Raw genomic sequence first — 23,586 nt, forward strand, 5'->3', positions numbered from 1 at the left:
TCAACGAAGAAAACAACCGAAAGAATTTAATTTTGAGGAATTTTAATGACTAGCTGCATCAAAACAAACATCAAATACAACACATCAGAGCACAACAACAAAACAGTTGCACAGGAGTTTTACAGACAAAAACAGCAGAGACAAACAATAAGTAAGGAGTGTGTGCAACTGTGTGCGAGCGTACAGACCTCATACAGTTGTCGATTGGTGCTGAGAACAAAAGACAGGATGTGAAGCACTTTGATCCTTATGACGCTGCGAGTCTCGTTCCTTTCAGACAGACGGTGGGGGAAAGGATGGGATCGAGGTTAAAATTATCAAAGAGAGAGAAAATACCAGAACCTGGCCACTGAGGTACAGTATTAGATATCATCACCATTGTGTGTGTGTGTGTGTGTGTGTGTGTGTGTGTGTGTGTGTGTGTGTGTGTGTGTGTGTGTGTGTGTGTGTGTGTGTGTGTGTGTGTGTGTGTGTGTGTGTGTGTGTGTTTGTGTGTTTGTGTGTTTGTGTGTGTGTCTTACCTGAAGAATTTCTCCATGAGGCGGTGAAGGCTCTGAATCCAGCCGTCCTTGGCTGGCTGGATAGACTGGGCCCTATATGAGATAAGGGTCAACACTGATGCATCCTGTCAAAACACAGAGTAGAAGGATTAAAAAGAAATGGCAGCATGTAAGTGGAATAAAGCGGAGAAAGACGGATACTCATAACAGAAACACTGACGGGTCTTTTGTCTGCACATTTCTCCACCAGACTGAAGAACTTCTCTGTGGAGCCGTGGTAACCGTTCTGCTCGTACAGCTCCTCTACTGTGGTCAACAGCTCGTAGACGATGGCCTTTAACTCTGCACTTCCTATGGTCTGTGAAGACAGATGGGAAAGGCCACTTGGTCAAATATTTCACTGTGCGTGTGCGTCTGTGTGTGTGCGTACATGTGCAGCATTTATCTGTGTACTTGGATCTGCTGCAGAAGTCGCTCTATGATGCCCAGCAGGATGTCCCAGGTGACCACCTGCAGCTCCTTGCCATACTTCTTGATCAGCCTGGTGATGGAGAGGACAATTTCATAGGACACCACCTCGTTGGCACACGACATGGCCTGTGTGGAGAGGTAAGACATCCACAGTCACCACGACTGACTTTTTTTTATTTACCTTCATAGCATCGAGAATAGACTTCTCTAGGCTTTTTCAGACCAACTCCTTAGAGCTAAGAACGAGTAACAACTAAAAGTTACTGACACTAAATTAAACAAAGGGTTTTTAAAAAGTGTTTTTTATTGACAACATTAGATGTTAACAATTAATCAGTAAATTGTTATGTTGCTCGAAAGCAAATTGAATCTGCAACAAAATGGAAAATGCCAAAGATTCTTTGGCTCAAAATATTTATTGTTTTGGGGGGCTTTTTAGTAAAGGGGAATAACTTTGGGTTTGGAAAAACATTATGTTTTAATAAGTCAACTTTAGCTTAAGAAAACTGCATTTTTCACCGTTTTGTGATATAGTTTCTAGACCAAATGATAACTTGAGGTTTTGAGCATGACCATAATTATTAATGTAGCCCCAGACAACAAAGTGGGGATCATAATGACGGTGTGCATGTAATTTCTCTAGCACATGTACTGTGTGTTACCTTGTAGAAAGACGGCAAAACCAATGTGGGTGTGTTTTTGAGAGCGGGGAGTCTGTGTGCGCCCCACAGCGCCATTCCCACGAAAAACACTGCTCCTCTCAGCAAAGGTGCGTCCTCCATGTACACCCTGGTGAGGATTGCAGGTAGGTAATGAGACAAGCACACAAACGGGAGAACCGCACCCTGTCCACAGCATAATATGCCAATTTATGTGCCACATGCACAGAAATACAAATAATGTTGGAACAATACCTCTCCTCCATGATGCGGCACATGGTGTAAATAGCACTGTGGCCGAGGTGAGTCCCCAACACCTTCCTCATCAGCTGGAGAAGCAGAGAGCAGCACAACGACAGAGGATCAAATCAGAGCCTTCGGCCAAAAGCAAAACATATGTGTGTGTGTGTGTGTGTGTGTGTGTGTGTGCATTCTTCTCTCACCTTCCAGCAGGATTCACAAAACTCCTTGACATTGACTGTACGACAGAGTGTGATGATGAAGACAGTGAGAGAGTCTGAAGGCAGGCAGTTGTAACACACCACCGCATCCAGGACCTGTAGTGCTACCTGCACACGAGGGACACAACCACACAGACCATGACACACAGTAAGAGCAGTACGGCGCCGGACCAGCATCAAAGACTTGCCATCCCATTTCAGTTGAGACTGGTGTTGAATAAAAACCAAATATAATAGATTTAGTTTTTAAAAAACCTCTGGAGATTTGTAAATTCAAGGTTAAATTAGTTGGCACTTTTGCCACTAGATGTAAGATGCAAATTTCATTTTTCCTACTACGTGGTTAAATGTAAAGGTATATCTATTATATAGACAATGTGTATATAAACACATACATATATTTACACACACAGAGAAACACTAAAGAAATAAGATTGTTTCCATTTGAAGCCTTAATTTCTTAAAGGACAGTCTGCTATGGCAACATGGTTCCCATAAATTCACATGTAAAAAGCAATGTTTCCATGGTGACAAGTGAGATCATATGTTTTATTTTTCTTGAGTATGAAAAATATTGGCTCTTTCTTACATCTACTTGATAATGTATGGTGGATCTGGATGATTAATTTCACACATTTGATGAAATTTGGAAAGTTCTCCTCACATTATTATTTCTGAGGCCCCTGAGCGTAACAGCGGCGTGAACTGATGAATGCTAACAAGATAATTGGACAAAGAATGTGTAGATTGTTCTTGAGCTGACATTTGCGCTGCAGTTACAGCTGCTCGAGTTTAACAAGTCAAGCAGAGTAAAAAAATTAAAAAATACCCACCTCAATATCTGTTGATGATGTTGTTCTGTTGCATAGGAGACAGATTTTCCTACAGAGGGCACAAAGGAATAAGCAGGTTAAAAAACATTGCCAAAATAAGAGAAAAACAAATCCATGTATATTTCTTTTTTCCGTCTGACTTACTGGACCATGACGGAGACATTTTGGTCCAGGTAGCAGCTGTTGAACTTCACCAGATTCACGAGAACATGCAGGAAGTCGGAGGTGAGGCCTATGTCCATCCACAGGAGGACAAAGCGTGCTGGGACAGCGAGATGGAAAAAAAAAAAAAAAACAGTAAATAAATTGTATAAAAGGCCATCCGTGTCTTAACAAGTAATAATTACAAATATTACAACAAATGTAGAGCATATCAGCTTGAATATCAAGCTAATCTTCATTAGAAAAATCAGCATATCTATGCCCAAAGTGTAGATGCATTGTAAAAGATCCAGAGTGTAGGATTTAGAGGGCTCTATCTGGAGAAAAAGTTCTAATCAACATACTAGAAAGCGTTGTGTTTTCATTACCTTAAAATTAACCCTTTATATCTCCATAGGGAGTAGGTCCTTTTAAATGTAGTCTGCTATATTCCTAAAATAACACTGGGTCTAGAGACGCAGTATATTCAGTTGGTGGCGATATGCAACTTCACTGCTAGATTTCACTGAGTCCTTCACACTGAACTTTTAGGAAACAAACTTAGTTTAACTTTTAAAAAAACTAGCTGATGGTAACACAAAAACCAAATACAAAAAAAGGGAACAGTGATCACAAGTTTAAACTAATCAGCTGAGACGGCGGTGCCAGATTTGACGTATTAACACCTAAGCAATACCAAGAATTTTGTGAAAACCCCAAAGAATTATTTTTTTTTTTTAAACATTTCAATCATTCATTTCGATCATTTAATGGATTGTTATGGGTTGCTAGTTGCTATATGACAACATGGTACAACACCATGCTGTCATACAGCAACTATTAAGCAATAGCAGTGGATAACATCCTGCCGCTGCCCATGGACAAAATGCAAATCATCACAGTGAAATAGGATTAGCGTAGGTGAACCAAAAAGAACGTCAATATTTTTTCATGGAGTTTTACCTATGTCCTCCTCCAGGTATGTGATGTCCTTTCCATTTTCAGTTAAGGCCTTGAAAACTTCCAGCCTATCGGAGAGGTCTTCGTTGCAGGGTTGGTAATCTCTGATCACCTTGAAGAAGTAGGCTCTCAGAGGGCCAAGTCGCTCACCCTTCACATGAACAGGGAAACGTGTATGACAATGACATTTGTATTTTTGGAAGTGTGTGCGTGTGCATTTGTGTGTATACGTGTGTGTGTGTGTACGTGTGCGTGTGTGCAGTGGGTCTGTATACCGTACCTGTCCCTGTATAATGGCCCTCAGCAGCTGTAGGACAGCATGTCTGGCCTCGGGTGGCTGCTCTGAAGTCAGCATGTCTTCCACAGCTTTCCATACTGCTGCCACTGCGTGCTGAAAACACACACACAAACACAAACGCACATTTTAACAAATAAAGATGATGGCATGTACTGTTGAATCACACTACGACACCCAGAGGAGACTCACCTCCTCAAATTTTTTTGTTTTTGCAAGATCACAGACGTGGTTCATCATGCGAATGCGGTTGCTAAGACCACAGTCTGGTTGGAGCTCCTGAAAGACACAGAGGTGAAGAGTGAGAGCCCGCAAAACATGACGGGTAAAACTTCCAACAGCATGGCAGGGATGATGGTCTTCTGCACACCTTGATGATGTCAGTGGTGATGATGAACTCGGAGGGTTTTGTGTCACTCTGTTTGCTCGGCGGGCGCGGTGTTCCAAGCCCAAAGATCCCCTTCACCTTGTCCTTGAGGCTCTCCTTGCTCGGCTGTTTATTCATGGCCCAGCCTGAAGAGGTGATCGATTACACAGGCTGGGACTGACAGCTGCCTGTGAAAAGATAAAACACAGTTAGAAACCAGGCAACAACCATCACAGTCAGCTTCGATGGTTTCATTGCAAAACCTTAAATCTAAAAGCCAGAAAGTGCATCCAACTTTACTCGAAATGGAACTTGATGCAGCCTGCCAGCCAGAAACCGGATGGATGGGTGCAAGAGTGGTCTCAGCCTAAACCCACTGCAATTGTTACTGTTACTTTGCAATGAGCTAGTAACTAGATGGAGAGAGGCATCCATGAGCACGGATCAACAAGCAACAATGTGATTGAATGCACTATGAGGCTTAAAGGGGCAGTATGCGATTTTGGAGAGCGCTTGTCTTTGTTGATGTGATTTTCCTGCCCCGGCCGGGCCGAAAACCCGGGTCCTTTTGTATGGGAGACCGATGCGCACACCACTAAGCCAAGACCGCGGCATTGCAGCGCCACCCGCTAGCAGGTCTCTTAATTTGTCGACGAGTGATGTTTACAAACTCCCACACTCGCAGTTTTGTTGGTGCAGCCTTCACCATTTGTTTTGTTTTTCGATTTACAGAGCCTAGGCCCGAAAACCCAGGGGGGTTTTTTTCCGTAAACTGTTCACACTGAGTTGTGTGGACCAGCAGAAGACACAACGTGCACAGCAGCCACGACATTAAAACAGATAACTTGTTTTAATGTTGCGGCATATTTGTGTATGCTTGACTTAGTCGAGCCATGAAATAAATGAAAACTACAAAATAAGTCTTAGATCCCAATCACTGATGGTTCAGAATTAACTCTTTCAGAACGGGTCACAGATATATACAGCGCTGATCGCTGTTCCACTGGGTAGGCAGCAAAACCATGACAGATATCTCTGCTTCACAACTGAATAAAGGGCAGGTTTAACAAAAAGCAGCACAACCTGGGTACAAAAGGGGAAACTCCCACAGTATCATCAGATTACTACACCTGAGTCTACCAGTAATTTTCCTGTTATAGTCCATCATTTGGGGTGGGGATTATTTCATGGGTGATATGCATTTAATAGATGCTGAATATTTATGTCCTCTTCTTTGTTGTCAATCTCTACTTCTTTGACTTCCGGACAGTGTTAAATCGCCTTACAGACGTTGTTTAGGGTTTTATTTTTTTGCATGATTAAATAAGCTTCATAAGATAATGACCAATGTCATGTTTGCTTTTTGCCATATGGATCTTTGTCAATTTTCTAATCCTTTAACAGTTTTATAGCCACCCAGATGTTGACACATCCATTTAGTCAGAGGATGACGCCCTTTACAACCGACCCCAGTCACTACCCGTGTCACATGGGCCCTCTCTCATTCTCCCTGGCAAAGTTTTTAGTTTTTTTATGATGTTAGCAGAGGTGGCTCCTGACACAGGCGAAGTGGCGCCACGTCCAGTCAGCAGCAGCCACAGAGGGGGAACCCTGATTTATGAAGAACTCGCAGTCATGTGGACTTATTGGCAGAGACAGAGGGGAGGGAGGGGAGCACACAGACAACGACTGGTCTGTTCTGTCTCACTTCAGCATCATCAACAACATCAACAACATCAACAACATCAACAACAACATCAACCACCACCACCACCACCACCACGGCGGTGCGAGGCAGCCCTCCGACCGAAGCCGAGCGTGTCCGTGAACAACCGCACAGCTCGGACCAGGCACATTCAGGAGAACCGTTAGAGACGCTGAACGGTACCTGACACGGACCAGCGCTGCTCTTTGGTCTGGTAGCTTCCACAACACTCCTCCTCTCCTCCTCCTCCTCTCACCTTCCTCAAGTCGAGTCGCCCACGGTTTCATTCAGTCACAGCTTCGTCCGCATGCAGCCGACCGAGCCGCCTGCGTCGGTGCATTCAGAAAAGACTCTGCGTGCAGCCGGAGGCTGGTGTGCTGGCCCCGAGCTCAGTCCTCCACTCCTCGACCGGATGTCCGAGTGGCGCCGTGACAGCGGCACTTCCGACAAAAACACGTTTGTCGCGCTCACTGATGGGAAATGTAGTTCTGAGTGAGCTAACGCCGAAGCCTAAACTTAAAATCCGTTCGTCGGTGCGCTTTTCTGTATTATAACAACTTAAAGAGCATAATATTTACACAACGTTAAGTTGCCACTCTCCTCCCAATCGACCCACCGGAAAACTGTCGATTAAAAGTCACGCGGAAAGCCGAAGCGTTAGCCTGATGCAAACTTGGCTAGCAGCTCGCTAAACAAGGTGTTGAAGCTGAAGCTGGTTCTTTATTGGGAGTGAGCAGCTGCACGTTCGGCCTGCGGCCTGTGAGTGGCGCTGTGGTACCGGGAGAGTGAGGAGGTTGGAGAGAAATATTTTAAATGTTGAGAGAAAGAGATACTGACATGTGTTTTAAATGTAATAAGGCTAAAGGAACATGTATGCACTGTGTCTGGGAGTGTGACAAAATTAAAACATTCTGGAGGGAGATGATCAATAAACTCATTGGTTGAAACATTGCTCTTAAGAAAAGATCTGTGATTTCTTTGTGCAGGTTATCTTCTTGCTGAAGACAAGTTGGATGGCAGCCTGTTAGTTAATAGAACGATCAGCACATCTTTTTTATGTTATACAGTGCAAATGGTGGCATAACAATATATGTGGCCTTTGTAAGTGGATTTAGGTCAAAATCTTTGATTTGTTTGCGTTTTAATTTGTTTCTCATTCAGTGAGTAAACTATCTTTTAGATAGTCAATCTACCTGGACAGTAGTGGAGTATTAGCTTTACTTATTGTCATTAATATCAATATTTATATAATTATCATTATTATTATCTTTTTATAGCTATGATAGTTATTATTTTCATAATATAAATAGTTATATTGATTTTGGTCAGATATTGTTGCTTGACTCTATTTATAGAGTTTAAAGTTTTCCAATACATAATTTGATAGTTTTTCATACATTTTAAACAGTAGAAGTAGTTGTTCATGTCTTTTTTTGAAAGTTGACCTTGAAACATGTTTGGTTTTTTTATCTAAAAATATGAAATTAACGATTTATTAATTAATCTTAAAAAACTAAAAAACAAAAACATGAATTTATTTAAACAGGGTGTTCAACTTTTATGCTTCCCTCGTAACCCGACAGCGTCGAATGAGAAACCAGCTTCCTCTTCATCTGAATGGCTCTCGGCCGCGGCGGCTCGAGGTTCTGTGTTGTGTCGCCGTGTTTCGTAATGACTTCTCCTTACTTTAGGTCTGTTGTCACTCGGAGCGGACACCGAACTGGCGGCCGCAGAGCCGCGGCCTCTCTCAGTTCGGAGCTCGCCCACCGGCGGAGGAACGTGGACCCGGTCTCCTCTGTGGCGGTGAAGGTGGAGGCGGAGGAGGCGAGGATCTCCGAGCGCAGAAGACCCTCGTCGGCCCCCTTACCAGCGGGTAACGCTGCGCACAGCTGCCGCACACGGACTCTGGTTCAAAAATTCCTATTTGTTAATGAATGAGCCATCGCGCATTCAAATGGAGAGATTCTTGCGCCTGCGCAAAGACTGGGAGAGTTGTTATTGTTTACGACACACTCACTTGGTTGTTGCATGTGAAAATGAACCTGTGCCATTTACCACACGTTGCTACCGCAGATCTCCGATCGAGGCAATCTGCCCCCGAGGCTGCTGCAGATTCTATTTCACATACCAACATCACCTGTCTGCTCGACATAGCCACTGAATACACTATACACTATATGGCCAAAGGTATATGGACATGTGTAGTTATTTCCGGTCTGGGTCTGTTTTCCATGTTTTGAGATCAACCCCATGTTTCTATTTAAGGAGAATAGTATTACTGCATCATATGACTATTTTGCAAGACAAATCTTAAGGGAAATAAGACCAATACAAGAAATGGAAATCTGCTGTTCCACATGAAGTTTAGTGTCCTCGTCTCATTATTTCATTCTTAAGAACTACTGGGTAACTACATATATGCAACCACTGCATATGGGGTCACAAACAATGATTAAAGGGACTAATCAAACTAAAAAGGTTTGGGACCACTGTTGTAGAGGGCACTGTTTTTGCAGGTTTGCAGCAAGGAATTGTGGGAGATCCTGTCTGGTTTCAACCCCAACCAACTCCTTTGGGATGAACTGGAGCTCCAGCTGCAATCCAGGCCATGTCGCCCAACATCCAGATGATTGGAAGCTGTTTATTAATGCCCATGATTTTGGATTGGATACTTGATAAAGCGTGCACATACCTTGGTCATGTTTTGTATTTAGTTTTTTCCCAGGCTTGATAATGTACATCTCATTCTCTCTTCTCTGCGCTCCCTCAGCCGGGTGCCATGAACTCCTCCAAGAGGCCAGCGTGCAGCCGAAAACGGAAACAGACACTCTGCCGCTAACTTCACACAGCCGCAGGAGGAGGCAGCTCAAGGTGGAATATGACATGGATGAAGGTGTATCGCCGGTGAAGACAGAACGCTGGGAACCTCCCGACTGGAAGAAACAATTAAGATTCATTCGTGAGATGCGGAGCGGCCGAGATGCACCTGTAGATAACATGGGAGCAGAGAAATGCTACGACACAGACGCCCCTGAACATGTAGGATTGGTTTTAGATATTTTTTTAAGTCTACATAAGTCAAGAGTTCAAATGAATCCTTCTTCTTTTCTCTGTTGGCACAGGTGAGACGGTTCCAGGTGTTGGTGTCACTCATGCTGTCCAGTCAGACCAAGGACCAGGTGACGGCAGCAGCAATGCAAAAGCTCCGGGCCCACGGCTGCACTGTGGAAAATATACTCAGCACTGATGATGAAACACTGGGAAAACTCATCTACCCTGTCGGCTTCTGGAGGGTAACACAAAATAATTCTGTGTCCTTTTATGTGCCACGTCGGTAAACTTGAATTCAATAAATTTTATGGCCACGCTTTTCACCTTCACACCCTCCTTCCTTCATTCTTTTGTCCGTGTCGTGCACCTGACTGAGTCCTCTCCTGGTTCTCCTCTAGAGTAAAGTGAAGTATGTGAAGCTGACATCAGCCATGCTGCAGAAAGAGTTTGGAGGGGACATCCCAGACACCGTGGAGGGGCTGGTCCGCCTGCCGGGAGTTGGACCAAAGATGGCTCACCTGGCTATGGACATCGCCTGGGACCAGGTGTCTGGAATAGGTGGGGACAAGCACAGCCACTTACAAATCAAGTAAATTAATTATGTCTAATGGGGCTGCATGACTTCACCTATTGTAGTTGGAAGCTGAACTGCAGACTACAAGTCTTGCTATAGTTAAATTTTTTCTCTGGAAGTCCTGTTGCCTATAGATGTCTGACTATGTAGAGACTTTTCAGACAGGAAAAGCCTTTGGAAAAAAAAACCTTTCTATGACCTTTTCCTCTCAAACTCTTCCCTACAGGACCTACATTACATTATCAGTTAAGTCTGACACAGGGGAGTAGTTAAGTTAGTTTGTTCCGTCTATAAGATTTAAGAAAATAGTTACAAATATCTATTACCCTTCCTAAAGGCAACATCCTGAAATTGCTAATTTTGTCCCACCAGCAGGCCAAAACCCAGCATAAACATTAACTGTTTTCTGAACATATAAAACAAAGAAAAGCAGCATTTTCACAATCAATGAACTATAATAAGGTCATGTTTGGTGGTTTCGTTCCTAACTGACTTAGATTGCTATACAATTGATCTCTGTATGACCATCTATACTTATATATAATTTTATATGATTAATGTTCTGGTTCTGTCATCAAAACCACTACCTTGTTAGACTACTCTGAGGTAGTGTGACTTCGAGGAATCTGAGGTTCAGATTAAATGGAAAAAGAAAGGCAGCTGTATATTTGTGTGTGTGCGTGTGTGTGTGCGTGCATGTGTGTGTGTGCCTGCTCTAATTGGTGGTGTCGATCCTTTGTTCAGGCGTGGATACACACGTGCATCGTATCTCCAATAGGCTGGGCTGGCTCAGGAAGCTGACTAAGAACCCGGAGGAAACACGCAAGGCCCTGGAGGAGTGGTTGCCCAGGTAACAGCATCACTAGTTCACTCCTGACCCGAACAATTTGATTAGCAGGGACCGACAAATCTAGAAAGATCAGAATCACCAAGATTGACCTAGAAACCTAGACTTTGGTGACTGACAGGAGCATCTGTATCATCTTTGTTCACTGGTAGCGAGCAATTTCTACATTTAAAATCAATAAAACGCACCACTTGTTAATTTCATTTATATTGGTGAGGAATAGCAAATCTGTCATAGAATAGAATAGACCTTTATTTTCCACCAGAATGGAAAATTGTCTTTGGCTCACCAGTGAAGACAGACAATCATAAAAAAACAAGCAGCAATGACAGACATAATTATTTTCAACTTTACCATACTCATGTCTGTCCCTGTAGTAGTTTTTGGTTGGCTACCTGCCTTCACTTAGGAGCTGGCTGCCTTTCCACTGAATGGTTAAAGAACCATCAATGCAGGTTTACAGTGGTCTTGAGTGGTCTTGTTCCTCTCACACTCTTTTGCAGGGAGTTGTGGAGTGAGATTAACTGGCTGCTGGTGGGTTTCGGACAGCAGGTTTGTCTTCCCGTCAAGCCTCTCTGCTCGGTCTGTCTGAACCAGCACAGCTGTCCGTCTGCCCACAAGAGCTCCCCCACAAAGAGGCCTAAAGCTGGGTCCCCACGCTCTCCGAGCCCAGTGTCTTCCTTTAAAGCGAAAACCGAACCTGGACAGGAATGTGCCGTTAAAGATGAAAGGACAAAGGAGTCAGTGTCCGCGCAGAGAAGGAGGTTCAAAACCAAGATAAACTATTGACTCATCACTTGAGTTTTTGTCCAAGCTGTGACCAGATGTTGGACACAAAGACACACGCTCACTGAAAACATCTATATAAGCTCAACATTGTGAATACAGTTCATTTACATTTCACACTATATTAAATATTTTTTGTACTCTTATTGATTAGGGAGTGTGGTTTTTTTTACCAAATAAAAAATGAATGTACTAAAACTGGATTTAATGGTCGTCATCGCATTTGCATTGATTCCAATAGAGGGAGTTTTCCTGTTGCATTTTGAGAAAAAGGACATCAACTGTACAAAAAAAGATGTTAATTTGTGAATAAACCCATTTCTGTTAATGTTGTTTGGCCATATAGCATTTTAAAAAGTTAGTAAGTCCTCCATAAATACCAAACTGGAATATAATATTCCGTACTGAAAATGTAACAACATGGACAGAATACACAACATACAAAAGATACACAAAGTCGTCTCAACAGTTTCTTTCTCATTAAAGCAAGTTGTGGTAACTTGTTAACTTGTAATGTGTAACTTGAAGTCAAACAACTGCATAAAAATATTTTCCTTCTTGTTCTGATAGAATGATTTTATGAAGATTACAGCCTCTTACAAAGTTACACGACAAAAGTGGTATATTAATAATAATAATAAGCAGGGGGGACGGCGACAAAAATTCACATTCCAAAATATATCCCAAACTTAATTTTAAGTTAACAGCCTATTATTAAAATGGATCATTAAAATGAATTCAAAGTGGACCATTGTTTGAAGGCAGCCTTGAAAACTCTAACATTTACTATGTACTTGGATTGTCTTGATCCCTTGTCCAACAGGAGTGGTGATTATCATCACTGCACTTGTCTGGTATTGAACTTCCCCACAGGGTTGACGGACATGTTTTAGCAGGAGAAGGGCACAAGTGTAATTAATAACAACAAGGACTGCACATCCCATTAGTTGTGCCTGGCACTGAGCACGCTGGCCGTCTGCCACCGCACCGGGACAGTGGAACTGAGCCACAAGTTACACCTGCGTTCATCTGGCCACAGCCAAACGTCCCGCACAGAGGATTCTGATTACTGTACCATGTCAGACGTGCAAATACTTGTCTGTGCTCTAGTTTTGAATTTGGTTATTATAGAAATTCAGTTATTTGTTGTTGTGTTTTGAAATCAGTGCTCACATTCAGAGTGAGGCTCAGGCAATGCTGTAATATATTGAAATCTTGCTCTGGTGCGTTGCTCAAGGGCACATCGGCAGTGATGAAGATTAGTACTGTCGTGTGGGACTTGAAATGCGTAAATCCAGCTGCGGGGCATCAAACTGCCAACCAGAGGCGCCGCTTGCCAGCAGGCCAGGCAGGCAACTGCTTGGGGGCCCCAGGTCAGTAGGGGGCCCCCGAGGGCTGACAAATTAGATAGCTACAGCAATGACAATGCGCAAAGTTTGCAATGACAGTAGGAGACCCCCCCACACACACACACACACTCCTGTAGCAAGTGATGTAAAACAAACTTAGGAAGAGGATAAAAAAAAGCAAGACAGTGGTAAATTGAACAGATAATAATGATTAAATATAATACTACATAACTAAATGCTGCTAGTCTAGCCTTAACTGTGGACGAGAGACACTTGAATAACGTAACATCCACTAGCGTCACATTATTTCTTTTGTTTACTGTGATGTTTGGTGAGTGTATTTAAATGTTGTTGTTTTTTTTCATGTCTGTGGAGTAAGCCTGTGGTTTTATGGAACTGAAATCTTCATTGCGCCGTAAATCGAAAAACCTTAGTAGCCATGGTGCAGGCTCCAGCACACACGTTTCATCATCTGTATTGGAACTATGTTAAATGACATTTGTCCCTGAAATGTAAATATTAAACAATGAATAGTTTTTAAATAGATAGATTATTTATTAGATAAGGATGATTAACGCTGGTTCGAGGGGCCCCCTTTTTTCTTTTTTTTTGCCTGGGGCCCCAACATACTTTAGAATCGCCTCTGCTGCCAACCTTCCCCAATATTTGCCACGTGCATGTCTCATCTTTCCCGATCTGAGTGTCGGTGACACACACACACACACACACACACACACACGCCCTTGTACCTGTTGTCCTGAATTACACGAGATAGTCTTTGGTTTTTTTGGACGCCCGTCTTTCCACATGAAAAAGACACGGCGAGCTTATACTCCATGAAACATTAAATTTCCCTTCTACACGTCCTATTCACTGATCTCCAGTGAAGACGGTTGGAGGGCGGACGAGGAGGATTTCCGCTCTCAGGTCACAGTCAGTCGCGGTTCCACCTTCACCACCCGAGGCCACATGTGCGTCTCTCCAGTGGGGCACCTTGGCTGCGCTCTGTGGACTCATCTCATCTCCACACTGACCCGTGATTCCCCCCCTGCAGTAACCCTTCTTGCATGCTTGTACTTTTCTGTCATGCACTGCGCGACTGCGCTGCGTCGTCAGGTGTGCGCTGAGGGGGGGGGGGGGGGGGGCATCAGTTGTTGACGCCGCCTCTTCACTCTCTCACCGGGTCGGACAGGAGGAAATCAAACCCAGCTAACGAGAAGAATTACGTGTGACGTGTGAGGAACGGCTCTAATCTCTGATCTCTTGGATTACTCCTCCAATGGACGGGATTTAGCGCTTCACTGTCTGTGTGGGTTTTTTTGGCCACTGTACTTTACGCACAGCGCGCTCTGTTTTTGTGCGGCCACGCATGGATTAAACACTTGTTCTTTTTTTGGGGGGGGGGGTTGTTCTCTTTGGAACATTTTTGGGTTGTTATTGTTGTTATCGCGTCATGCCAAATGATGGCGATCACTTGGTCACTGGAGCGCGCAGCCGTACATTGGATTAAGAGCCAGCGACTTCCCACGGCTCTCGGAGCGAGCACCTGTTCATTCCCCTGAGACACTTTTGGAGCTGTTTTTCCCCCCGTTGACGCGCCGGGATGGAGAGCGAGCCGAGACCCAGGCTCTGCTTCCTGACCCAGGGAGCGCGCGGCTATGGGTTTCACCTGCACGGTGAGCGCAACAGAGGGGGACAGTTCATCCGCAAAGTGGAGCCCGGCTCCTCAGCTGACCTGGCCGGGCTGAGACCGGGAGACCGAGTGGTGGAGGTGAACGGGGAGAATGTGGAGAAAGAAAATCACCACCAAGTGAGTGATGGCTTTATATATTTAAGGAGAAGAAGAAAAAAAAAAATAGGTGCAAGGTGTTTGACAGAAGCCAGGAGCCATACAAACTTCTCTGGTGCAAACAACGAGTTGTATACTTGTTAGACCACTTTTTCCTTTGCCTGAGGAGGAGGAGGGGGGGGGGGGGGGGGGGGGGGGGGAGCTATTAAAATGGGTCAGTGTGAACCTTGTGTAATGGGAATCACTGCCTGTCTTTGTCATGCTCAAAGTATGTTAGGTACAGGCCAGGTCAGGGCGAACAACATGTTCTCAATAACACCACAATGTCAACACGTTTGTCTCGATCCTGCTCTCTGGTGATTCCTTCCTCCTCGCTGCAGGTGGTAAATCGGATCCGGGAGGTGGACCATCGCACCAGGCTGCTGGTGGTGGACAGAGACACTGATGACTACCTCCACAGCCATGGCCTGGCCTGCACCGAGGACCTGGCAGTCGAGATGGGAACCCTCTCCCCGCGGCCCTCGCCCGGACCCACCCCCTCGTCCTCTCCCATTCCCAGAGAGAGTTCACCCCTTTCACCCAAACCCAACCACACGCAGTCAATTCCCCCTGCTGGTGCCGACTCCCCCGTGATCACACAAGGCAAGATGAAGCGATCCTCAGTGACATCGAGTAAAGCGTCTGACCCAGAGGTAAGGGTCGCGATCACCACACAAGACTCTGCATTGTGCTCTCTCATTAGCAGCAGGGGAGCACTGTCAAAGGTCAACACATTCAGAGGGCTCTTATGGGCTGTCTGCATAGTTTTTATCAGAAGAAAGAGAGGTTAAGATAATGTCCAAGTCAATAATCACAATGTCGTGGCTTGAAATTCTTCTCTAGCAGAGATAATACTTACATATCATGGACACAAAACACTGCACAGTCCCTTTTCCTCCAGCCAAAGTAGAGCCGGCGAAAGGGGATTCTGTAAAGAATGAAAACATTAACAGTGAATAAAACGTGTCACAACAGCAGCGTCAAATCAAATACCTGCTCAAATATTATCTGAGCTCACGGCGTAATTCATTCGTGACATGCCACCGTCGTCTCCATAGGAGTGAGTATTTAAATCGCAAAACCCGGCTCACTGTGCAAACTGAGATTCAACACCTCACACATTCAGCTGTGGGGTTGTGCCCGATCGACTGTAGACAGCAGAAACAAAACCCTGCTCAGCCGACTGCTGTAACACTGTGGCCATTGTTTACTCAGACTGACTCGTCACTTTGGGCAGATAGCGTGAGACTGCGTGAACAAAACGGAGGTGTGAACCACATTCACTTAGAATTGACATTGTTCCCCTCCTGTTTTGTATAGAGGGATTTAAAGAGACAGACAGAAACGTCTGAGAAGTCACAATCTCACACTTGTGTCTGCCCAAAGCACCTGACTGTCCACTGTGAGTTCTGATTTTATCACTCATCCCGTCTGCTCGACTTTAGTCTGCTCGAGTTCAGTTTAGATGAAACAGGCTCTGAATGTCCACTGGGAGGAAAGATAAAAATAGTGATAGTAAAAATAGTTAAAGCTGCGATGATCGGGCGACGCACGCAGGAGATCAAAACAAATTGTTCATAACCAAATATGCGGTGGATCAGGGAAACCTGCAAGGCAGAGGAACATCCGCTATCATGGAGCAGCGTCAAACTTTGCCACGAGGCCACGCCCATGGCGTTCCACGGCATACGAATCTTACGATAACTCAGTGCAGTGGTGGATCTGGTGAACCTGCAAGGCACAGGACGTCAATGTATACTTTGAAAAAAAATGTCCGACTCCCTGTTGGTTATGGGTCATGGCTCCAAGAGGCTATTTTGTAGGTTTGGACATGATACATCTTCCACCCAAATTTCATACGTCAGATGAACGCAATGTTTGGGCTTCACTTTAGGGGGGCGCTATAGACGCATTTTGCCACGCCCATTCCAAAGATTAATTTTACACAAATTGCGTCACATTTCTGTCACATTTCACATTTTGGTGAGTTTTCATGCACGTTTAGGCGGTGGAAAATGAGGGCAACACGCAAAAACACTTGCAAAACAAGATGGCCTTAACACGTTGGTGCTCGGGCCCTAATAACGATATTCATAACTTTGATTTATAAAACGACTTTCAAGGTACCCAAGGCCGCTTAACAGGGTTGGGGAAAAGATAGCAGACATAGGAGGATTCTATTTATATAGTTTACTTTGGGCATGAGGCACATAATCTCCCTCTCTTCTATACTGTCAGTTAGCTAAAGAAATGAGAGGGGGGGTTATTTAGAAACATCCTTTGCTATGCTCTCAAACCTTTGTTTGATGTGCACAAATACACACAAACTCATTCAAATACATGCCCCGGGCAGTGTGCATGATGCAACAAAATCAAAACTGCCCAGACATCACTGTGACATGCGGCTGCAGAAATAAGCGGGAACTGGCTGTCAGCGATGGAGCCCGGTGTTTGGGCTCCAAACGAAGTGGACCAGGATCCCTGGGACCAGCAGCTCATGTCAAAATGCCATCTGTTTATCCGAAAGATCAGGGTAAATACAGGCTGCCCCTCGGCGGGCCACCACAACTCTCTACCTCAGTTTTGTTAAATGGTAAAGAAAGAAAAAATATATTATGTACACCTGTACAGTATAGTGCAATCTATGACATCACTAGTGTGGCTCCAAATATGAGATATTGACCACCTCAACCAAAACTTTTAGGGATGTATTTTTTTATCACAACACAATCTCCGCTTTTCTGGTGAATGGGGTCTGACATTTCCTGCATGTTTTGAAAGCGGCTTACCAATCACAACAGACTGGGCCAGCAGACTGGGGTTTATTGGGGGGGGGGGGGGCTAAAAGAAACCTGAATATGAGCATAATATGTCACCTTTAAGGTTGCCTGTGTTTACTACAGTTCCATTGCTTCTGTTAAATCTATTAAAAATATACTGACCATACGTGAATCAATGGCTTCACTTCGTAGAACTTTTCAGTGGCTGCTAACTATGTGAGTGATTATAATTAACGACACACACTCACACTCTTACTCACACATAATCTCCTTTTCGTCTCTCAACTTGTGCTGTTTGTCTTGTGACTGACATTTATGCCCCTAGACATATAAATACAGATGCAGTATCATTGTTGCATGATGTTATTATGACAGCCGACACCCATATACAGTGGTCTTACGTAACCACAGTGTTGACTGCTGTCACAGCCACGCAACACCTTGACTCGGTCACACGTAGTCAACTCACACAAATGAAACAGCTTGCCTGACCTCCCTGTGCATGGTTGATTTGCTCAAAATGTTTACAGCAAACATTTTCATTCAAGCTGTGAAATTTGTGACATTTAATTCAGTTATCTACAAAATGGAACCAGACAAATAACAACCTTAACTGTAATGTCATTTAAAATGTTGGAAACAAATTTTACAGGCACTGAACTAAGACTATGGCTGCAACTAGCATATCATTTTCAATTAATGTGCAGATTTCTGTTACGTTTAATCAAGGGAAGGGAGCCCACGGAATCATCTTCAAATTGCTTGTGCCAGTGTTTGACATTTTTGCTGGGAAAAGATGAATCAGACAACAAAACAATAGTTCAATACATTTTGAAATTTTACTGTCCAAGTCCCAGCTGACATTGGGCGAGAGGCGGGGTTCACTCGGCGGGGCCCAGCGTGTCGCAGGGCCAACATATAGAGACAAACAACCATTCACACTCACATTTACACCTACGGTACATTTAGAATGTCCAATTCACCTCACCCCAACCTTCATGTCTTTGGAACGTGGGAGGAAGCCGGAGAACCCGGAGAGAAGCCACAAAGACACGGATCTGTCAGAGAGCCCTCAGGTCAGCTTACCCGTGAAGGCACAGTCACAGCGCACGCACGCACACACACACACACACACACACACACACACACACACACACACACACACACACACACACACACACACACACACACACACACACACACACACACACACGCACAGAGCCAGCACGTACCTAGTAGTCGGAGGGCGGGGTCAGTCAGGCAGGTGAGTCACACAATGTGTCAACTCGTCACTGGTCATTAGACCCGGGGTCAGTCTTGATGTCTCTCAGGCAGATCCACTTAGCCCACTGGCTTATCCTGGCAGCCACTTTCTCCTGATTAACTTATAGCGCAGCCACACCAGGACACTTTGTTACCAGTCTAAGGTACGCCTGGAAAAGGATTTATTTTCCTGTATCAATTTCTAATATCGATATAGGACGGAGAATGTATACAACATTACAGTAGACTTAACTCTTCATGGATGTAAAACTGTACCAACTAGTTTTGTTTGTTGAACATTTGATCCGGACAAAAGAATATTTTGTGAAGATAATACGATATGATCGTATTGAAAAAATTATTGTACCAAAAGTTGATATGCAATATTAAATTTACGCCTGACCCTAACCTGAACAATCTAACAAGTACAATTCAACATCAGCCATCCAGTTACTCCTTTCATTGTGAAGCTCGTGATTATAAAGTGCTGTTTATTATGTGCAATTCAAGGTTAAATGGGCTAAAACATCCTAAATCTCTGGAATTGACATCAGAATCAACACCCTCAGGTTCACATAGACCGGATTAATTGTAGGTATGTATTAATTGTATTCATATTTTTTTTTAAGTTCTCATCATAGACTTTGTTCTTGTCTTATTTCTCATTATATAGATAGAGCTCTCACCGGAGTCGACCACAGATCTCTTTTTCCCCCGACTGTGTCACGTGGTGAAGGGGGACCACGGCTATGGCTTCAACCTGCACAGCGACAAGACAAGGCGCGGACAGTTTGTCCGCTCTGTGGACCCGGGGTCGGCGGCTGAGGGCGCAGACATGCGGCCCGGAGACAGACTGGTGGAGGTTGTTGAACAAATCATTCACGGTCCTGTTCAGAAGTTTGCTGCAGCGTGATAAATGGTTCACCAAGAAGAATGTCAGGGCAGCACATTTATACAGTCGGCCAAAGGGTAGACATCAGTGTCCAGATACAGTCGGGAGCAAAGCAATTCCCAGATAAGAATTAAAAAATGTTATCCATATAACAGTTATCAGGTCTTGGTGGTTAAAATTTGTATTCTTTATCAAGGCACAACCAAAGGACATATTTATTGTTGTTCAAATTCAATATTGGTTGTAAAATCTTTGTGAATTGGTGGGGGAAAAACAACAGCTCCCCTCCCCATATTAATCTGGCCTGTGCACCGATTTGAGGTGAAATTGGATTAGAGCAGATTAGCTGGACTCAAGATTAGAGTGGGTGGGGGAGCGATGTCCCGTCTTGAAAGGGAGAAAAGGTGACATGGGACATTGAAAGGAGGAGCAGAGCAGCGGATGGAGTTTTCACGTGGACTCCATTTCATTTCCACCTGTGCGAGGTGAACAGCTGATGCGGAGGCAGGAAGAGAATTCATGCAAATCAGTTCCCTTCCGCTCAAACCAGTTGATGTTTGAGACGAGACACACTGCGCCCTCCTGCTTGTCGTTTTGTCATGGCTACTGTTCAACCTTTCGTCTGACCCCTCACTAATAATTCACTTTATTTATACAGCACTTTTCTTCACAAACCCATAAAGTGCTTAGCAGAGAGGAAAAAGGGGGATTAGAGCAGCAATTGGAACCAGAGACAGGTAACCTTATCAACTCATTCTCTCCTTCATCTTCAATCTCCTTCTCGTCTGTCTTAGGTGAATGGAGTGAACATAGAGGGTCTGAGGCACTCGGAGGTGGTGGCCCTCATTAGAGCAGGAGGGGAGGAAGTCAGTCTCCTTATGGTCGACCAGGTGACGGACAAGCTCTTCCACAGATTGGGGATCACGCCCACCACCAGCCATGTCAAAGGTCACATAGTACCCGCACACACAGACAGACACGTACAAGCCTTTTCGTCGCCCAACTGCCGTCATTGTTAACGCCGTGCGTTCGGTTAATCTTCTCACAGAGGTCTACGCGGATGAATCGGCCACAGAAAGCGGCCCGCCCACTCCTCCTCCGACCACCGGACCCCCCGCCACAGATCCACCGATCATAAACGTCACGCTGACAGACTCCCCGGCCACAGAGGCGTCTCCAAAATCCCGCGCTAACGGGAGCTCGGCATCCCAGTCCTCGCGGAGTTCCACCACCCAGTCAGAGGTCAGCAGCTCGGACATGAGCATCCAGGTGAGGGGGCAGATGTGCGTGTTGTTGAGATAGAGATGACGTTAGGGTCCGACGGAACAGTCGGGGGTGTGAAGCATAAACGTGTTTGTGTGTATCGGGCAGGTCCCTGACGAGGACGACAGGCGCGTTTCAGACCCTTTCATGGACATTGGCCTGCGTCTGAGTCCGACGGCTGCTGAGGCTAAACAAAAGGCCCTCGCCGGCCGCAACAAGAAGAGGGCGCCCCCTATGGAATGGAGCAAGAAACAAGAGATCTTCAGCAACTTCTGACCCCAGGATATGCATCGAGAACAAGAAACAAAGTGGGGAGGCACGAGGATGGCACAGAATGGAGAATAATGTCCCCACTCCTCGCTGTTGGTATTGTAATCATAGACGCAGAAGCTACATCTCGGAGTCACAGAGGGAAGAGTAACGTGAAAAGGAAAGAGAGTCCAGGTAGTCGCATTCACGTAGTGCCATTCTTAAATTCTGCTCTGTGTGAAAACACGTGGTATTAGTGTTCTGTAGATACTTACATTACAGTATCTGTACGGACAAGGTCATGTGTGGACGTGTCATAAACTTTATAACACTTACGCTGCACCAAGCAAGGACAGTGAAGTCTGGCCGACCGTCAATTTAGAGAGTTGTGGTCACCACACAGTGTTTCACTCCATCAAAACGAGGAGTCCACAGTCTATATGCACTACTGTTTGTGAATCACTGCTATTCTCAGCATTTGTCTGGTTTCTGGCCGTGTTTGTCGAAGATGTGCTTTTCCGTTGTAACGTCTGCAGATGTTACTTTTTCCTTTTCTAAATAAGATTTGCATGTCTTCTGGGTTTAGTCCGAGCTCATCATCCTGCAGTAGTTGTCCCTGTGTTGATGCGTGATGTCAGTTTTAACGTAGCCTTAATGTATAACCATTGAATGTCAATACAGAGGACATGGGCCAAGAGGCTCAGTTATCACATGCATGTTTGTTCATCACCTCAGTGCTTCTCTTGAATGTTAGTGATTTCTGTAAAGGGGAAATATTTAAAAGACAAAATTGTTGACGAGGAAAAAAAAAAGGTTGCACATCGTTCGCTTCTTGTAGATTTTTTCAAGTATACTTCCTCTCAAATGATGTTTGAAACTTCTCACAACATGAAATAAACTTTCAGACTACGTGTAAATTGACAGAACAAAATGTCAGTTATCGATAGGATCATGCCTATGGAGGTCCACTACTCATGTTAAGTAATGTCGTGGCCTATCAGTACATCATTCTCAAGCCCCACCTAACGTATCTTTAAACTGCCTTTGTATCCTTTACTTACCGAGGCAAAGAGCAGATATTTTTACATTACCCAGATTTGTATCTACATCATATCTCCCTGTAATTTGCCCACTAGGAAGCTTCGTCTGAATGCCATGTCCCACTCGGGCGCCAAACCACCATCGATGTTTACCTGGTTCCTCTAGTCTTACCATGAGCCACGAGTCAGCCCTGCGGTACGAGGAGCTTTTAATGAAACGTGCGCTGTGACCTGTCTTACCAAAGAAAAGAACAGGGCTTCAGGATCAAGTTTTGTTTGTAAAAGAGAACCGTCACATCTACAGGGTGCACCAGGTGGGCATATTCACGTTCGTCCATCACCAGCTCCCATCCTCAGCTCACAGCCAGATCATGCCTTCGAGACGTTGCGCTCTCTGAGTCCTGTCCGCAGGCTTTGTGCGTCCGGTTTGTCCGGGACCTGCCGTAAAGAGACAGAAATGTAAAAATCTCAGTCGAGGGTCGAACTTTTCTGTCTTTTTCTGCTCTGGACAGAGTCTGAGCTTTGATTCATATCAGAACACAGAGTCATCCTAGGTCGCCAGGCGTGCCGTCGAGGACATACCTGCCTCGCTCAGGCAGCAACATCCATTGGGGACGTGAACAAAAGGGGCAAATGAAGAGAACTACAGAAGAGGAAAAACATGTTCTTATCAATTTAAACAGCAGCTATAAACCAGAAACGTGCTCCCTTCAAAATTCATTCATTCACTTTATGTTGCTAAACTCATTGTGGTACTTAAATAAACACTGGGATTACAGTTAGAGTGATGAATATGTTTTTCCACTTCTTTTTCAACTTGAATGATGTTTATAGACACACGGTCTGGATTTCGACTTACCCTTTTTTCAGCTGAAGGCAGCGGTCGACATCAGCTTCGGCTAAATATTCATTCCGGTTCTGTATGAACATAATCAAATCAGTTCTTCTGAAGTCAAACATGTTGTTTACTGACCAGATGTGTTTTCAGCCATCACATGATGGTTCACAGGCACCTCATACATTTAACAAGTTTGCTTGTTTGTGCTTAAAGGAGGCGACGGAGCGAGCATATCCTTAGTCTGCTTGTTTTTGCACATTGAAAAGCAATCATGAAATGCTTTTGTCTGCAGAAACGGACTGACCGCTCTTCTGCAGGACAGCATCGAAGCCTCTGTCTGAACCAAGTTGATGACAATCTTGTACTTCTCTCACTCACTCACTCACACTCACACACACACACACACACACACACACACACACACACACACACAC

General features: G+C 44.6%; 3 protein-coding genes and 1 long non-coding RNA gene across 9 annotated transcripts in view; 2 read left to right on the forward strand and 2 right to left on the reverse strand.

Moving 5' to 3' along the window:
• The window catches only part of tsc2 (TSC complex subunit 2), a 25,713-nt gene extending 17,497 nt beyond the window's left edge, over positions 1–8,216 (reverse strand). For 2 of the 4 annotated variants that reach the window (XM_047334151.1, XM_035636153.2), the window contains exons 1-14: positions 6,649–6,914; positions 4,691–4,875; positions 4,513–4,599; positions 4,306–4,416; positions 4,029–4,176; positions 3,069–3,186; positions 2,925–2,973; positions 2,074–2,199; positions 1,886–1,959; positions 1,634–1,760; positions 954–1,097; positions 721–858; positions 522–625; positions 189–270 (exon numbers count right to left, since the gene is read on the reverse strand). In XM_047334151.1, coding sequence (XP_047190107.1) covers positions 189–270; positions 522–625; positions 721–858; positions 954–1,097; positions 1,634–1,760; positions 1,886–1,959; positions 2,074–2,199; positions 2,925–2,973; positions 3,069–3,186; positions 4,029–4,176; positions 4,306–4,416; positions 4,513–4,599; positions 4,691–4,825 — 1,443 coding nt within the window. In that variant the 5' untranslated portion in view covers positions 4,826–4,875; positions 6,649–6,914. Of the gene's footprint in view, positions 1–188; positions 271–521; positions 626–720; positions 859–953; positions 1,098–1,633; positions 1,761–1,885; positions 1,960–2,073; positions 2,200–2,924; positions 2,974–3,068; positions 3,187–4,028; positions 4,177–4,305; positions 4,417–4,512; positions 4,600–4,690; positions 4,876–6,648; positions 6,915–8,078 lie in introns of those variants that run through there. The other 2 variants (XM_047334149.1, XM_047334150.1) reach the window with 2 other exon arrangements.
• Positions 6,626–11,853, forward strand: nthl1 (nth-like DNA glycosylase 1). Of its 3 annotated transcripts, none has more exons than XM_035636154.2 (7): positions 6,626–6,884; positions 8,084–8,265; positions 9,163–9,431; positions 9,515–9,685; positions 9,842–10,001; positions 10,762–10,867; positions 11,368–11,853. In XM_035636154.2, exons 1-7 carry the CDS (start codon positions 6,700–6,702, stop codon positions 11,651–11,653), a joined length of 1,359 nt encoding a protein of 452 aa, XP_035492047.2. In that variant the 5' UTR covers positions 6,626–6,699; the 3' UTR covers positions 11,654–11,853. The 3 variants fall into 3 exon arrangements, with proteins under 3 accessions (XP_035492047.2, XP_047190108.1, XP_047190109.1); XM_047334152.1 differs by lacking the exon at positions 6,626–6,884 and adding an exon at positions 7,013–7,151; XM_047334153.1 differs by lacking the exon at positions 6,626–6,884 and having other exon boundaries at positions 7,954–8,216.
• Positions 11,854–14,169: 2,316 nt separating this feature from the next.
• LOC118312112 (Na(+)/H(+) exchange regulatory cofactor NHE-RF2) lies at positions 14,170–22,100 on the forward strand. The gene is made up of 6 exons (XM_035636447.2): positions 14,170–14,809; positions 15,169–15,480; positions 19,544–19,732; positions 20,557–20,710; positions 20,811–21,031; positions 21,134–22,100. Exons 1-6 carry the CDS (start codon positions 14,603–14,605, stop codon positions 21,299–21,301), a joined length of 1,251 nt encoding a protein of 416 aa, XP_035492340.1. The 5' UTR covers positions 14,170–14,602; the 3' UTR covers positions 21,302–22,100.
• Positions 15,362–19,702, reverse strand: LOC118312120. The gene is made up of 3 exons (XR_004794152.1): positions 19,557–19,702; positions 18,840–19,040; positions 15,362–15,755 (listed from the first exon to the last, which is right to left on the reverse strand). It is a non-coding gene; the product is annotated as an uncharacterized LOC118312120 (long non-coding RNA).
• Positions 22,101–23,586: the final 1,486 nt, after the last annotated feature.

The sequence above is a fragment of the Scophthalmus maximus genome, chromosome 8 (genome assembly GCF_022379125.1).
Source record: "Scophthalmus maximus strain ysfricsl-2021 chromosome 8, ASM2237912v1, whole genome shotgun sequence".
In the NCBI taxonomy this organism is placed as follows: Eukaryota; Metazoa; Chordata; class Actinopteri; order Pleuronectiformes; family Scophthalmidae; genus Scophthalmus; species Scophthalmus maximus.